A 16,978-nucleotide genomic window follows, 5' to 3' on the forward strand; every position below is an offset into this window, starting at 1 on the left:
TGACCCGTAGCTGCTGCATTTCCCACCCTCGTCTTATACTCGAGTCAATAAGTTTTCCCAGTTTTTGTGGTAAAATGAGGTGCCTTATATTCGGGTCGACTTATACTAGAGTATATACGGTAATACAGTTTGATGCCATTTCAGCTGCCATGGCTCAACAGTATGGAATTCTGGGAGATGTAGTTTTCCAAAGTCTTTATCTGTTGGTGACAAAAAGTGCTGGAGCCTCACCAAATTACAACTCCTAGGATTCCATAGTTACTGAGTCGTGGCAATAAATGTGGTTTCAAACAGCATTAATTCAACAGTGTAGAAGTATCCAAGGAGGCGGTGGGGAAACTACAGGACTCAATATGAGCAATTTCAAACTCCTGTTCCAGAAATATGTGGGAGAAAGAGCAAGACAAAACCATGGCTGAGACCCTGCACTGTTTGTGTGAGTCTTTTCAAGTCATTCATTTGCCAATGGTGACCACGTAAATGGTGCAACATCTCCTAAAGCATCGGTATAGGATGGTGGACACCTGGCTTGGAAGAAGTCCATGTGAAAGGGATCTAGGAGTCTTTGGAGACCACAAGCTGAACATGAGCCAACAGTGTGATGTGGCAGCTGAAAAAGTTGAATATGCTTCTGCTTGGGAGTCTGATGACGTCTCTTTCTCTGCAGATTTTCAAGAAGAATCTGTATGGCCATCTATTGGGAAGGCTTGGATTCTACCTTCAAAAGGAGTTGGATTAAATGGACTTGGATGATCTCTTGCAACGCAAGGACTCTAGGATTCAAAGACCCGGGGGTGGGGGGAGGTATAGTGGCACCAAACTGCAACAATCCTACTGTGTAGATTTTTGTGTGTGTGTCAGGAGTGACTTGAGAAATTGCAAGTTGCTTCTGGTGTGAGAGAATTGGCTGTCTGCAAGGACGTTGCCCCAGGGGACACCCAGGCGTTTTGATGTTTTACCATCCTTGTGGGAGACTTCTCTCATGTCCCCACATGGAGCTGGAGCTGATAAAGGGAGCTCATCCGCACTCTCTCTGTGTTAGATTCGAACTGGCAACTTTCAGATCAGCAAGCCAATTTTCAACTCAGCAGTCCTTTAGGCTTTAACCCACTGCGCCACCAGGGGCTCCTACTTTGTAGATACACCTTATGTAAACCTTTTGACAAGCACATCCTGGTCAGTATTAATGCTTTCAGTGTTTGCTCAAAATCTCTGTTTTAATCCCTGCTCCTCTGCATTCATGCATTTCTGATAAATCCTCCTTTGTTATCCAACTGTAAACAGATTCCTAGGGATTCCCTAAGGATTTCGCGGCACAGTGTGATGACTCATGGGCCATGTAGTCCCGTTCCTAGCGCTGTTGTGACAGATGAAGAGGAAAACTTGGGTTTTCCACTGTTTCAGCCAGAATTGGAACTTTCCCAGCCTGATTTGGAGCCCTTGCACCTGCAAGAGGTTTGTCTTCCAGAAATCTGCCAAACAAGCCCTGAGTCAAAATCTCCCCCATTTTCTCGCCATGATTATTATCAACAACAAAAAGGAGTTCAACAGGCTAGTCGCAGAAGCCTGAGAATCGCAGCCAGGCATTCAGCTGATTAAGACTGCTTTCATGAGAAATTTTAGGGAGTCATGCATCTGGACACAGAGATTGACTTTCGGTTCTGGTTCCCCAGAGAAGTGTTCTTTGGTGGGAAAACAAGACCCTATTTAGGTTCTTTGCCCTGAAGGAATTTTGCGGAGTCAATTCGTCAGCAACTGGAGTAGGTTGTGTGTGGACAGCGCTACTCTCGTTTCCAAGCCTTCGTTCCCGTTTCCAAGCCTTCGTTCACGTTTCCAGCCTTGTTTTGCTTCACGGACCTTGCCTTGCTTTCCAGGACCTTGCCAAGTATTTACCACGGATCTTGTCCCTGTTCCTTGTACCTTGTTGCCTTGTATCAAGCCTTGTGTTCCAAGAATCAAGTTTACTTCCTAGCCTTACATCAAGTTCCTTGGACTAAGAACCTTGTCATCTCCCCTCACTTTGCTTGGCAAAGTGGGTGTTTCGGTTATTGGATTATAACTTTGGACCTTAATATTTCATATTGGACATTGTTTCTTTGGACTAATTTTGACCTTTCCTGAAAGGTCTACTTCTGAACTATTTCCTACACTTGCTTTTATTAACTTTATATATTTCCTTAATAAAGATATTAGATAGATTCTGGCCTCTGTGTTTGGTTATTGGTGCTCTGCAGCCTGGGTCGTGACACACAGTTATTCAAGACGATTTGCACTTTCCCACCCCCAAACAAGCAAAGAAACATTATCCTCTCTTTTTAGCAACGATAGAGTCAGGCGTTTTCTAAATAACTGGCTGCATCTACTGCTGCTCAGTCATTGAGTCGTTTCCAACTCTTGGTGACCTCCTGGACCAGTCCAGGCCAGAGCTCCCAGTCGGCCGTCTCCGTCCCCAGTTCCTTCAAGGTCAAGCCAGTCCCTTCAAGGATCCATCCATCCATCTCACCCTTGGTCGGCCTCTCTTCCTTTTTCCTTCCATTTTCTCCAGCATCATGATCTTCTCCAAGGTTTCCCGTCTTCTCATGATGTGGCCAAAACACTTCATCTTTGCCTCTAATCTCCTTCCCTCCAGTGAGCAGCCACTGGGCATTATTTCCTGGAGGATGGACTGGTTGGATCTTCTTGCCAAGGTCCAAGGCACTCTCGGGATTTTCCTCCAGCACCAGTGTCCAAAAGCGTCTCTCTTCCTTCGCTCAGCCTTCCTTATGGTCCAGCTCTCGCATCCATAGGTCACTATGGGGAAGACCATGGCTTTGACTATGCGGACCTTTGTGGCCAGTGTGATGTCTCTGCTCTTCGCTATTTGGTCAAGGTTGGCCATTGCTCTCCTCCCAAGAAGTCAACGTCTTCTGATTTCCTGGCTGCAGTGATCTTCGCGCCTAGAAATATAAAGTCTGTCACTGCCGCCACGTTTTCTCCTTCTATTTGCCAGTTATCAATAGGTGTAGTTGCCATGATCTTGGTTTTCTTGACGTTTAACTGTAACCCAGCTTTTGCACTTTCTTCTTTCATCTTGGTGATAAGGCTCCTCAGCTCTTCCTCGCTTTCGGCCATCAGAGTGGTATCATCTGCATACCTGATTCTTCAGCAGTTGTGGCTGGGGCGTATGTTTGGATCACTGTGATGTTAAATGGCTTGCCTTTAACTCGAATTGAGATCATTCTATCATTTTTTGGGTTGTATCCAATCACTGCTTTTGCAACTTTATTATTGACTGTGAAGGCTACTCCATTTCTTCAGTGTTCCTCTTGTCTGCAGTAGTAGATCTGTTGGTCATCTTTTGTGAAGTGGCCCATTCCAGTCCATTTCAGTTCATTGACTCCCAGAATGTCTATCTTTAATCTTGACATCTCACCAATAACCACATCCAGTTTGCCCTGACTCATAGATCTTACATTCTAGGTTCCTATAGTGTGTTGATCTCTAGAACATCGGATTCGTCCTTCACCTCCAGCAACGTCGGCCGTTAGCCTTCCTTTCGGCTTTGAGCTAACTGCATCATCACATCTGGGGCTACTTGGACTACTTGCATCTATATGTTGGAACAAATGTAGTTTGACACCATTTGAACAGCCATGGCTCAATCCTTTACTATCCTGGGCTATGTTTCTTAAGCTTTACACCTGGGGTCCCCAGGTGTTTTGACCCACAACTCCCAGAAATCCCAACCAGTTTACCAGTTGTTAGGGTTTCTGGGAGTTGAAGGCCAAAAACATCTGGGGACCCACAGGTTGAGCACCACTGATTTACACGGTTTTTTGTGTTCTTAACCAATGGGTGCTCCTGCCTCCCCAACTACAACTCCAGGCACCCCATAGCATTGAACCATATCAGTTCAAGTGGTGACAAACTGCATTCATTCCACTGTTGTGACTTAGCAGGATTCTGGGATTGACTCTGATGAGGAAACAGGGGTTCAGGTTCAGATCTCCCCGAAAGGCTTGTAACTTTGGAAGATGAGGAACAAAGAGTGCAAGTTCAGTTTCCCACAGGGAGGGTTGGTGTTGATGACTCTGAAACTACTGAAGCCATCCAGGTGCACACTGACTTGGTGTTGCACCCCAAGGCAGCGCGAGCACTCGAAAACCAGACCAGAGCCAATATAACACACAAGCCGTTTATTGAAGCAATATATATATATCTATGCGTATTTAAGGTGGAAAGTCAGAGTAAGAAATAGTCCTTAATATATAGTCAATTGCAGTTCAGAAAGAGTTCAGCAATGTCCAAATCGTAATCCACAAGTGAAAACTCGATAGCTTCCTCCAAGAAATCAAAGTTTGTCCATGAAACATTAGCAGGAACACAGCGTTGCAAATCTGCAAACTTTAAATCCACTCGAACAGTCTTGTAGCAGGAGCAAGAAAGCAAGGTAAACAAGGCAGAGTCAATCTCAATTCACGAACAAGGAAAAAGGCGAGGTCTACTCGAGAGTCACGACGCAGCTCGTCTGGAACTGGGAACTTGGCACGGAGTCAGGAGACAAGGCAGGGAGCTGGAAACTGGAACCTCTTCCGAGGAAAGGCAAAGTTGACACCGCAATGAGAATACAGTGAGGGGCACTTTTAAGAAATCCCAAGTCTGTAAAATTAAAGGGTATAGGACTCACAAAAACTTCCCATGGGAAAGTTAGCCTTCCGACTTGAGAACTGATCTTCGGCTCCGTCTCACTCCCTCTCTCCTGCTCCTATCTTTTGTAACAAATTCCTTCCGATTAAAAGTCTCATCTTCACCCAGGTCAACACCATCTGGTGTGGGTAACGCTGAGGAGACTTCGGAATGTTTGCCAATTAGAGGTTCTTCTGAAACAACCATATCAGGCAGCTGCAAGTCCATGGGGTTATGGTCCGGGGCAGAAAGGTCTGCAAAATCCTCAGCATCATCTGTTTCCAACTCCATCTCTTGATGGAATACAGGCCATGATGGCTGATCTACAACACTTGGGGAAGGAGGAATTGAGGATAGAAAGTTCTCAGTCTGATAATGAGTCCCAGCGAAATAATGAGCAAGCTGACCTTGATGAGATGGACTCCTTAGATCGAGCTGACCACTTGGAATTGCGGGCGTAGTACTAGAATTGCAAACAGGCGGGGGGAGCCAAGAGGGCAAAGGAATGCTTTCATGTTTTGCAAAGAGTGTTAAAAGGGGACATTTGGGAAAAAAGCCGTTGTCAAAGCAACTTTCTTTCATCGGATAAGCAAGCTCTAGTTTTCCTGCCGTGTCTTGGATTATCTTGCAGTCTATGTATCCATGTTCCTTGGACTTTTCCACACTTTCTTTGGACATTGTTTATTTATTTTATTTATTTACAACATTTTTATCCCGCCTTTCTCACCCAAGGGGAGTCAAGGCGGTTTACAACAACTGGCAAAATTCAATGCCCAAATACAATCAATAAAAATCAACAACACATCTAAAACGATTAACAGCAATTAATAAAAACACATTATACAAGCTTAAAATATATAGCTGCTACTCAATTCCATTCTTCCAAGAACCTTGTACGTAGACCTTAGTTCAGACCATGTCAAATGTAATGCAGGATAAAAAATAACTAATTGTTTATTCTTTATGAGTTCCTGATTCATATTTCCAGATTATATTTTGTAACTGACTTTTGAGATTTTACTTTTGCTTTTTGAAGAACTTTTTACCATATATCTTTAATAAACTGAAAAGACCTAAACCTGCTGTACAGTTTGTGTGTCAGAGCAAGGTGAATTGAGGCTGAGGTGCGACATCCAGAGTGTAGACACACCTTTGGCTTGAAGTGAGAGGGGGACAGATTTTGGTTGAACATTGATGGTAAGACAATGGAACCCGTCTTCTGAATGGCTGGATAATTCTCTCCAGGAGATGCTTGGTTTGGAGATGCTGCATCGAGCAGTAGGTTGGACTAGATGGCCTTTGGGGAACCCCTTTCTTGCATTGATTCTTACATTGAATATCCCATTCAGATGTATAGTTTTTATCCCTCTTTTTTAGGAAACCTGTGGCAGCGGCCTTGAACTCGCAACTCTCGTCCTGCATGTGAGAACAGCTCTCCCCAAACCCGGGCCGCCCGGATGCGAAATATGCCGCCATTGACATGTGGAGTTCTCCTCCTTGCTATCAACATGTTCTTCCTTTGCCACAAAGGTAGGTGGTCTTCGTTGGGGGGCACCAGGCCCCCAGGGCTTAGGGTGCATCTGCACTGGAGAATTGAGGCAGTTTCATTTCATACCATGCAAACTACCTCGGCTCAGTGCTATGGAATCTCGGATGTTTGTAAAAACTAGAACCCCCAGGATTCAATAGCACTGAGCTATGGTAGTTCTAGCAATAACAAACGTTCTGTTGCTTTGAGAGACGTTGAGGTCTCTCCTGGAGTCAGGTGGACAAAAGGTAACACTGACAGCATCTAACAGGACTTCAAGGCTCAGAACAGCAACTCAAGCTAGCAGACAATTGCACAGTAAGACAGCTGTGTACAAAATGACCCACAGCTGCTTTCATGCCTTGTTATATACCTGGAAACCGCGTAAATTGTATTTAAATTTAAGTCCCATTCTGATGTCAGTTTTGGTGGATGCAAGATCAGTGGTGGAATCTATGGGCGGAGAAGTGGGGATTCCTTGCAACTGTTCAAGGCAAACTTGTAAAAGCAACTTCCAGGCAACTTCACCAACACTTTGCTTTGAAAATACCGACACTCTGATAGAAGAGTTTGACCTGTGATGTAGAAAATTGAGAAAGATTGCACCTGCAGAAAAAGCATCAAAAGCACTGCAAGCCTATCTTGTCTTTGACGGACAATTTTTTCCGAATGTGAAGCAACATCTTCAGATATCTACAACATTGCCATTGTCAGCAGCTACAACTCTTAAATATTTGAAAACATAAACAAGAAACCCAATGGGGCAAGAAAGACTGAATGGACTTGTACTCTTGAGTATTCATGAAGTGTATCGATGGAACCTCAAAGTGTATCAACACAGTTTTCAAGTGTTTCCAGCTGGAATTCTGGGATTCTTTTGTAACCTGGTGGCGCAGTGGGTTAAACCACTGATCTGCTGAACTTGCTAACTGAAAGATTGGCAATTTGAATTCGAGGAGCAGGGTGAGCTCCCACTGTTAGCCCCAGCTTCTGCCAACCTAGCAGTTCGAAAACATGCAAATGTGAGTAGATCAATAGGTACTGCTCCGGCGGGAAGGTAACGGCGCTCCATGCAGTCATTCCAGTGGCCACATGACCTTGGAGGCGTCTACGGACAACACCGGCTCTTTGGGTTAGAAATGGAGATGAGCACCAAAACCCAGAGTTGGATGGGACTGGACTTAATGTCAAGGAAAAACTTTTACATTTTAAAATTACCAATAAAGAGCCATTTTCGGGCTACAGGCCTGCATAGTATCACTCAATTCTGCTTTGATCAGACCAAACCTGGAATCATTCTGGGGATCGGAATTCAAGAATAATATTGACAAGCTGGAAAGTGTCCAAAATGATCAATGGTCTGGAAACCACAACTTCCTTTGAGGAACAGCTTAGGGATGTTTAGCTTGGAGACGAAAATGTTGAGAAGTGACATCAGAGCCATGGTTAAGTATCTGAAAGGATGTTCCATTGAGGACAAAAGTAAGTACAGTAGAGTCTCGCTTAACCAACGTTCCTGATTATCCAACTCATTTTTGTAGTCAATGTTTTCAGTACATCATGATATTTTGGTGCTAAATTTGTAAATATGGCAATTACTGCATAGCATTCCTGCGTATCGAACTACTTTTTCTGTCAAATTCATTGTATAACATGATGTTTTGGTGCTTAATTTGTAAAATCATAACCTAATTTGATGTTTAATAAGCTTTTCCTAATCCCTCCTTATTATCCAACATATTCACTTACCCAACGTTCTGCCAGCCCGTTTATGTTGGATAAGTGAGACTGTACTGTAGTTTGTTTTCTGCTGCTTGGGAGACTAGAGCACAACTGAGTCATGGATTCAAACTGCAGGAGAAAGGATTCAATCTAAACATCAGGAAGAACTTCCTGGCAGTGATATCTGTTCAACAGTAGAATATGCTACCTGAGAGTCTGGTGACGCCTCCTTCACTGGAGGTTTTTATGCAGAGGTTGGGTGGCCACCTGTATGGAGGGCTCAGATTGTGTCTACCTGCTTAGCAGAAGGGGTTGGGCTGGGTGGTCTTTGGGGATCTCTTCCAAATCTGAGTTTATACGAGGGTTGAATGAAAAGTAATGCCTCCACCTTCATTTCTTTGGTTTGCATTGGGAATATTTTATTAAGTCAAATGCAGAAATAATTCTTAGAATGTGCTCTTTAACTACCACTGTTCACTTTTCTACATCATCACCAGACAATTGGATACATTTCTACCAATAATGAACACGTTTTCTGAAGCCGTCACAGAAGAAGTCAACACTCTGTTTCCGCAACCAGCGTCTCACAGGACCCATTGTGCACAGATCTTCCGATAGCCAAGCAAAGCAATCATGTGGCCCACACGTTCTTGTGAGATGCTGATGATGCTGGATATTTATCTCCGAGTGATACGACGATCGTCCCGAATCAATCCATCAACCTTTTGCTTGTGAAACTCGGTGGTTGCCCAACTCTTTGTTTGTCACGCAAGTCAGATGTTCCCACCTCAACATCTTTCAACTTACTTGCCCAATGATGTACAGGAATCACATCAACACAATCACCATAAACAGCTTGAATTCTCTGGTGAATCTCCTTTGGGGTGAAACCTTCTGCAGTCAAGAATTCAGTGACTGCACGTTGCTTAAGTCACATTGACCGACCATCTGCGCAGGGTTCCATACTTCGCCCTTTAACAACACAATTCAATGCTAAGGCTTCCCCATCTGCGCAGGGTTCCATACTTGGCACTTCAACAATACAACCGTTCAATGCTAAGGCTTCTCGTTTGCACAGGCTTCCATACTTGGCACTTTAACAACACAACCGTTCAATGCCAAGGCTTCCCGCCAAATGGAACTAATTGTAGAGGAGAGTCTCCTGAGGAAGCCAGGACCTGCCGCAGACCAGGACTGCTATCTGCTGAGGAGTTACGAAGGTGGAGGCATTACTTTTCATTCAACCCTTGTATGATTCTGTGAAATAACATATTTTCAATGGTTAGACTGATGGACCAAAAATCAATGATAAATCACAACCAGAAGTGAAAAGCTCCGGGGATGTGCTAGGTATATGGAAGTCCCATTGTGTGTGTGATGCAAAAAAGGCCACCCTTGTATCCCCACCTGCCCTTCAAATGCGTGCCGTTGTGCTAGACGGAGTGACACCAGACTGGGAGAAGGAGGGAGGTGGAAATCATTAATGAATAATTCCCGAAACCTTTTGTGGACAGAAGGAAAAGCTCTCCGCAAGCTGCTTTGGATTAAGGGTTTAAATCACATTAGGGTTTGCAAGGCTTCCCCATTCCTCAGATGTTCCTATGGCTTCACAAGCTGACTCTGCATTCATAAATATTGTTACGAAAACACTGCCATCCCCAATGGAAAATTGTATATTTTAAACCAGTCGTTTAAGCTGCTACATCACTTGGTATTTGTGCCTCTCTGTGTTCATAGTTTTTCTCAAAGTCATGCAATTCTATACTTTCAATTTCAAGAATTTATAGAGTAAATACTCACTGTGATGCTCATAAATTTTGTAAACACTGATACCTTCCAATCAATAGCAATACCATATCTTCAGTATTAAGAGATTGAACACAATGCATTTGCTATAGAGTACATATTGCCTTTTCTAAACCCTAGAGGTAAACGCAATTGTTGTATGTATATTAATTGTTTTTGTTAAGGTAATGCATTTAGATCTCTATATACAGTAGAGTCTCACTTATCCAACGTAAACAGGCCAGCAGAACGTTGGATAAGCAAATATGTTGGATAATAAGGAGGGATTAAGGAAAAGCCTATTAAACATCAAATTAGGTTATGATTTTACAAATTAAGCACCCAAACATCGTGTTATACAACAAATTTGACAGAAAAAGTAGTTACTACGTAATTACTAAGTAATTACTATGTAGTAATTACTGTATTTATGAATTTAGCACCAAAATATCACAATGTATTGAAAACATTGACTACAAAAATGCGTTGGATAATCCAGAACATTGGATAAGCGAGTGTTGGATAAGTGAGACTCTACTGTATCTATTTTGACTGATGAAGAAATACAAATTGGCTGTACAAATCCTGGGAATGTCAGTTTCTTCTTTGTCTCAGTGGCACAAGTTTCAGAAGATTTGGATATAATTTTGGATCAAGGCATGCAGTTGGATTAACAAAGCTGATGGATGATTTTTATGGTGTCGTAAATTAGTTAAGTTAGCCTCCCCGCATAAGCAGTACCTAAATTTCCTACTTGATAGATGCAACTACCTTTCGGCTTGCTTAGGTCAACAATGAGCAGGGCTATTATTTTATTTTATTATTTATTATCTATTAGATCATTTCTACCCCACCCTTCTCACCCATCAGGAGACTCCGGGCGTCTTACAATATAAAGACATACATAAAAACAAATTACGTCACTATTAAAAATCCATTTAAATAAAAAAATTACATTAAGATTAAGAACCTTAAAAACCTACATAATTATGCATATAAATATATATTTCAAGTCCAAAAGGGTCTGTCATTTAGTCATACAGTTGTCATATCACATTTCTGCTATTTTAATTGTCGAGTGCTCACTCAGACATGGGCTGGCTTCGAACTCACGACCTCTTGGTCATAGTGATTTATTGCAGCTGGCTACTCACCAGCCTGCACCACAGCCTGGCCCAGAAGCAGGAAGAGCAGATGAAAATAGCAGTTTTAAAAGTGCATGCAACAGATCATGGAATCCTAGGGTTGAAAGAGACCTCATGGGCCATCCAGTCCAACCCCCTAGAAATAATAATAATAATAATAATAATAATAATAATAATAATAATAACAACAACTTTATTTTTATACCCCGCCCCATCTCCCTGAAGGGACTTGGGGTGGCTTACATGGGGCCTAGCCCGATAAAACAATAAATATCAATAACACAGCAATAAAACAATTATACCAATAAAAACATCAATATCAGTAAAAACAATCGTTAAAATAGACATGAAACACATACAATATTAAAACAGGAGACTAATTCATAGAACCCAGTGCAGAATGTGCCAAATGGGGAAGGTAATTTCACAGTTGAAATGGACAATAAAGTGCAATATAACAGGAAATCGCATTCAAAGCATTTAAAGATCAGGATTTGGAGGCTGCAGAATCCAGGGATCGGCATGAACCCAAGTGCCTTTTGTATGGGGAACCCTGACAGCTTTGATTCTGCCTGTCCGTAAGAAGAGATTGTACCTTTAGAGATCCCTTCCAATTCTATGATCATACGATAATAGTGAATCTTTCTTTCTGTCTTTGTTTCATGGTGCCTGCAGTGGTAGCCGACCAGTGCAGCGGGGGCAGCAACATCTTCACCGAAATCCCGGAGAACAGTCCACACGGCACTTTGGTCTCCCACTTGTCGGTGTTTGGCGACCCGGAGAGCAGCACCGTGCAGCTGACCTTGAGTGGCATGGATGCCAACTGGTTCTACCTGGATGGGAAGACGGTGCGGTTGAACGCCTCGGAGGAGAAGGTGCTGGACAAAGAGGTGGGTTGACCCCCAACTTGTCAATATGGGATTGTCAGAGTAATTCGCAGCGTAGCAGCAGTTGTATGTTGTCAATGGAGCGGAGAACGAAGAGACGTCAGAGACAATGTTAAAAATATATACAAAGCTTTACTGTACAAGACAAACAGACTTGCAGATGAACACAGGACTTGGCTTTCACTCTAGGCAGACACAACTCAGAACAGAGCAAGATCTCAACTGATGCAATCAGTAATATACAAACACACTTGTCTCTGGACACTCCCTGGTTCCAGCCACACATCAAGGTCAACACAGCTTCTCAGTAATTAACTCTTTATAGACTATAGCATACTCTGGGTGATGCAATCAGTATGCAATACATGCCAGACACAAATTTCATTTAAACACTACCAATACACAAATCCCACATTAACAGGGATGATGCAGAGTCAGGGGTCAGGGTGGGTGCTGGGTGGGTTTCTTCAAACTCCATCGATCATCTTCTCCAGATTAGCACCCTGATGAATTGGTTGCAATCGTCTGTCACACCAATTCCTCTGTTCAATGTCAGGCCCAAAGACATCTGTAGTCTAAAGTCCAAACATTTATTCAATATCTATAATACATATTTACAAAGCACAGCAAAAGCTGTCACTCTGAGCTGGCATTTCTCTTTAGCCTCTCACCTCGGCAAGCACAGCTCAACACACACGAGATAAGAAACACATTCCTCAGTCTGCAGGAAGTTCCGACCTCCAAAGGTCCCCATAGGTCACAGCAGGCTGTCTGTCAAACTAGCCTGCTGTTAACTGTTTCATTACTAAACACACACTCTTGCTAAACTGTAGAAACACTTGATTTACATTTCATACACATACAACCATAATCCAACACAACTGGCCTTTGGGTTGACTGTCCAAACGACAAGTTTATGAGTGATGTCAACTTGGGCTGGCTCTACATCAAACATGGGCAAACTTGGGCCCTCCCTCCAGGTGTTTTGGACTTCAACTCCCACCATTCCTAACCTCTGGTAGGCTGTTAGGAATGGTGGGAGTTGAAGTCCAAAACACCTGGAGGGAGGGCCCAAGTTTGCCCATGCCTGTCCTACAATGTAGATGAACCCTTGAAAGGGGTCAGGTCAATTTGTCACTGGTAAAAAGGCCATCAGTGGTTACTAATCCAAATGGCTATGGTCTGTTGCAATTGACCTAATTAACTCTTGTTGGATACTAGCTAAGATCTCATCCATGGCCTGCATTGTTTCGCTGTGCTCTCTCATTTCTGCAATACTGCAAATGCTATAAATGCCATATTATGAAACAACCAGAAGTTAGGGCTACATACAGTGTCAGACCCTGAGAACATCCTTCTAAACAACAAACAAGCTCTGGATCCATTCTATGCTGGTCATATAGACCTCAGATATGCAGTAGATGTTGCTTATGTGCCATGTCTCCATAATTCTAATTTCCTATGAAATACTGATGTCTAGAATAGGCTCTATCTGTTTTGGTCAGTACTGTGAGTAGTTTGGACCACAACAAGTGCTGGGGGTTGGTGGCTCCTTTGGCTAAAGTAACTCTTTATGGACTGTTTATCTTCCTTCTCAGTTTCATGGCTCATCCCAGCTCTATATTTCACTTGAAAAAAACACTAAAGGCAGATATTTTAGTTATGTCCAACACCTCCAGTATCCAAATCCCTGGCATTGCAAAGCATGAGACCCTGCAGCTACACCTGTTTCTTTGTTTTATGTTTCAGGTGCTGGAAACCCCTGTTTTGATGGTGTCCTTCACTTGTACGGAAGATGGTTTCTCACCGGTACAAAATTGTGATTTTTTTGAAACATTTTAACTCTAGAGGTGTCCCGCTTTTTGCTTTTTTTTGTAATACAGAATAATAGAATCCTAGGGTTGGAAGGGACTACAAGAGCCATGCAGTCTGACCCCTTTCTGATAGTCAGGAAGAACTATCCAATCCTTCTCGACAGATGGTCATCCACCCTCTACAACTTTCAGAGAAGGAGACTCCACTGGACTCCCAGGAAGCGGCTCATTCCATAGTCAAACAGGAATAGAGTTCAAACTTCTACCCATATACAAGAGATCATCTAAAACTATCAGTATATCATCTGCAAATGTTTAGGTGGAATTTTTCCTGAAGTTTAAATCTCTTCCTCCATGCCTTAGTCTCTGGAGCAGTAGAAAACTAGCATGTCAGGTCCCTGGCTGCTGGGCACCAATAACCTTACACAGAGGCCAGTCTCTATCTAATATCTTTATTAAAGAAATATATAAAATCAATAAAAACAAGTGAAGAATATAGTTCAGAAGCAGACCTTTCAAATGAGGTCAAATATAGTCCAAAAATGTATTGTCCAATAAATGATATTAGAGTTCAAAGTTTTAATCCACTTGACCGAAACACACACTTTGCCAAGCAATAGTGTGGGGAAATAACAGAGTCTTAGAGTCCAATGAAGCTTGACAACAAGGCTGGAAATAAACTTGATTCTTGACTAGGTCCGTGACTGGAGACAAGGCAAAACATGAAGCATGAAGCAGGGTCCGTGGTAAAACCGCGAGGCAGGGCAAGGCTTGAAGCTTGATCCGGGAAGCAAGGAACTGGGGTACGAAGTCCACACACGATCTCTCTCCTGAAGGTGATCAATTGACTCCGCAAAGAATCCCTCGCGCCAAACACCTATATTGGGTCTCGTTTTCCTGCCAACAGAACTCTTTCCCTAGAGAACGAGAAGCGAAACCCAACTTTGTCCAGATGTGTGACTCCTTAGAATTTCCCAAGGGAAGCAGGCCTAATCAGCTTGATGTTTGGCTGCTATGCGTAAACTCCTCCGTTGGGCTTCTCTGACTCCCCTTTCTCTAGAATAAGATTCCTTCCTGGGAAACGGAGGGGAGTTCTGCCCAAGGCCTGTTTGGCTGAATTCTTGAGGGCAAACATCAACATCCTGCAGGTGAAGGGACTCCGGCTCTTGCTGAATCGGCGAAAACCCCATGTTTTCCTCTTCGTCTGCCACAATAGTACTAGGAACAGGACTACAAGGCCCATGAGTCATCACAAGCATCACTTTCCTACTAGTACAGGTTTCCCTGTTCCTATTACTCCCAGCAAAGTAGGTCAAGTTCAGGCAACCACACTGATACTTACTCCTTCTTTGCTCTCAGGTCGAATACAGGATCATAGTCCAAGTGATGAATGAGAATGACAACAAGCCACGCTTTCATGAAGACAGCATTATGACCCAGAACATCAGCGAGGTGAGTCCATACCCAGAAAGAGATGAAAACTAGGTTATCAAAATTTGGCCAAGATGACAAAAGATATTATCAATGGGGCAAAAGAGGCAAGCTAGGAAAGGATGTAGCAGTTTGCTTTTATCTGAGCCTATTGAGAAAGGCATGACCCTGCCCCTCTTCTCTTCTTCCAATAATCAACAACAACAACTCCATATCCTCTTTTCCTCTGCTGATACAACAACGACAATAACAGATTGTGGTGGGATGCAAATAAAACAATTTTCTCCATTATTTTCTCCTAGATAGAGAGTAAGGCCCCCATCTACAATGCCATACAACACAGTTTAAAACAGCATTATATGGTCAGTGTAGACTCATGTAATGTAGTATAACTGCATTGAATTGCATTATATGAATCTACGTTGACCATATAAAGCAGTTTCAAACTGCAAGTTTCAGATCAAGTTTCAGATCATCTAGTTCTAATAGTAATAATAATCTTTTGTTTCTCAATGTTAACCAATCTTTCAACCATGAGAAACAACAAGCATGATGATATGTTTCCAAGTTAGGAAGACCCATTCCTCCTCTTTTTTTATCATCTTGTAATATTTAGCTCTTACCCTGGATCTCTTTGGTTGCTAAATGAAGGTTGACAAATCTTTTTGTCATTATTTAAATGGAATACCATTGATTATAACATTTGGAACAAGAGCAACATCATAGGTAATACATTCACCCTTACAGCTGAAATTCTATCTGTAAGTGACCCTTCCACCTTAGCCTCTTTTTATCATAATTATCATGAAATAAGTTAAAAATTTTAAAGGGATATTAACTCCCAAATATTTGACATTTTGTGCATGTTTCTCAAGTTTTTAGTTCCATTTTAGTCAAATACTTAGTCAAAACAGTTATTTTCTCCTTATTGATTTTAAATCCTGACATCTTTCCATGTTCTTTCCGAAAAGAGTTCAAATGTTTTATCTGTATACAAGGGATCATCTAACACTATCGCTACATCATCTGCAAATACTTTTATCTTATAACTTTTATATTTAATTCTTTTTTTTGCTCTTCTTGCTCTGTTGTGATAATAATAGTAATAATAATAACATTACGTAACAGAATTTGAAAAATCTTCTGTTCCTGGTTTGAAAGTGTTATTTCCTGTTTAATTGTGCTGTCCTTACTTTGAAAATAGGTGTTATACTCCAGAAACTTAATTTTTGTGGCTGCCACAAATTATGTTGAATTAGTTGAGACTCTATGAGAGATTCATTGAAAAACTAGAGCAAAATGTGCTGCAGGATGTCCCACAATTTTGCAGTTTAATAAACTTTGTCCATGCTTTTATGATAGAAACAATTAGAAAATGGCATTTATAACCCAGGAACCAAAATCGTGTTGCATGGTGTAATTATAACAACAACAATAATAACCAGAGTCTCATCTTCAAAATGTCCCCTTATGTTTGTACAGCCATTCCTCCACATTTGACTGTAGAATCACACTGGAGTCTCCTAAAGATTCCTAGAAATAACATTGTAATTAAATGCACAATAGTCAAAACCGCAAATGTGCATGGACAGTATGCCAGGCATGGGCCAACTTGGGCCCTCCAGGAGTTTTGGACTTCAGTTCCCACAATTCCTAAAAGCCTACTGGATGTTAGGAATGGTGGGAGTTGAAGTCCAAAAAGCCTGGAGGTCTGAAGTTGGCCCATATTTGGTAAATATTCAGAAATTCCAAAATCTGAAAAAATCAAAGACCTCAAACTTTTCATCCTAAACATTTCAGATATGGGATGCTTAACCTTTTCATAGGTTGATAGGTTGCTCTTTGCTCCCTAACCCAACCCTCCCTCTCTCATTCTTTGCTCTCAGCTGGCGGCTGTTCACTCAGTGGTCTTCAGCACTCAGGCGGAGGATGCCGATGGGGACACCCTCATGTACGTCATTGACAGCACATCGGTGAGTCCCTGCCGCAGCCTGCAAACCT

General features: G+C 42.3%; 1 protein-coding gene across 1 annotated transcript in view; it reads left to right on the forward strand.

The window, feature by feature from the left end:
* The window catches only part of LOC103280609 (protocadherin-15), a 75,079-nt gene that overhangs the window by 33,313 nt on the left and 24,788 nt on the right, over positions 1 to 16,978 (forward strand). The window contains exons 2-6 of the mRNA XM_062983410.1: positions 6,043 to 6,195; positions 11,521 to 11,735; positions 13,482 to 13,541; positions 14,906 to 14,998; positions 16,864 to 16,950. Coding sequence (XP_062839480.1) covers positions 6,123 to 6,195; positions 11,521 to 11,735; positions 13,482 to 13,541; positions 14,906 to 14,998; positions 16,864 to 16,950 — 528 coding nt within the window. The 5' untranslated portion in view covers positions 6,043 to 6,122. The remainder of the gene's footprint in view (positions 1 to 6,042; positions 6,196 to 11,520; positions 11,736 to 13,481; positions 13,542 to 14,905; positions 14,999 to 16,863; positions 16,951 to 16,978) is intronic.

Source organism: Anolis carolinensis, chromosome 5, assembly GCF_035594765.1.
Source record: "Anolis carolinensis isolate JA03-04 chromosome 5, rAnoCar3.1.pri, whole genome shotgun sequence".
Lineage (NCBI taxonomy): Eukaryota > Metazoa > Chordata > Lepidosauria > Squamata > Dactyloidae > Anolis > Anolis carolinensis.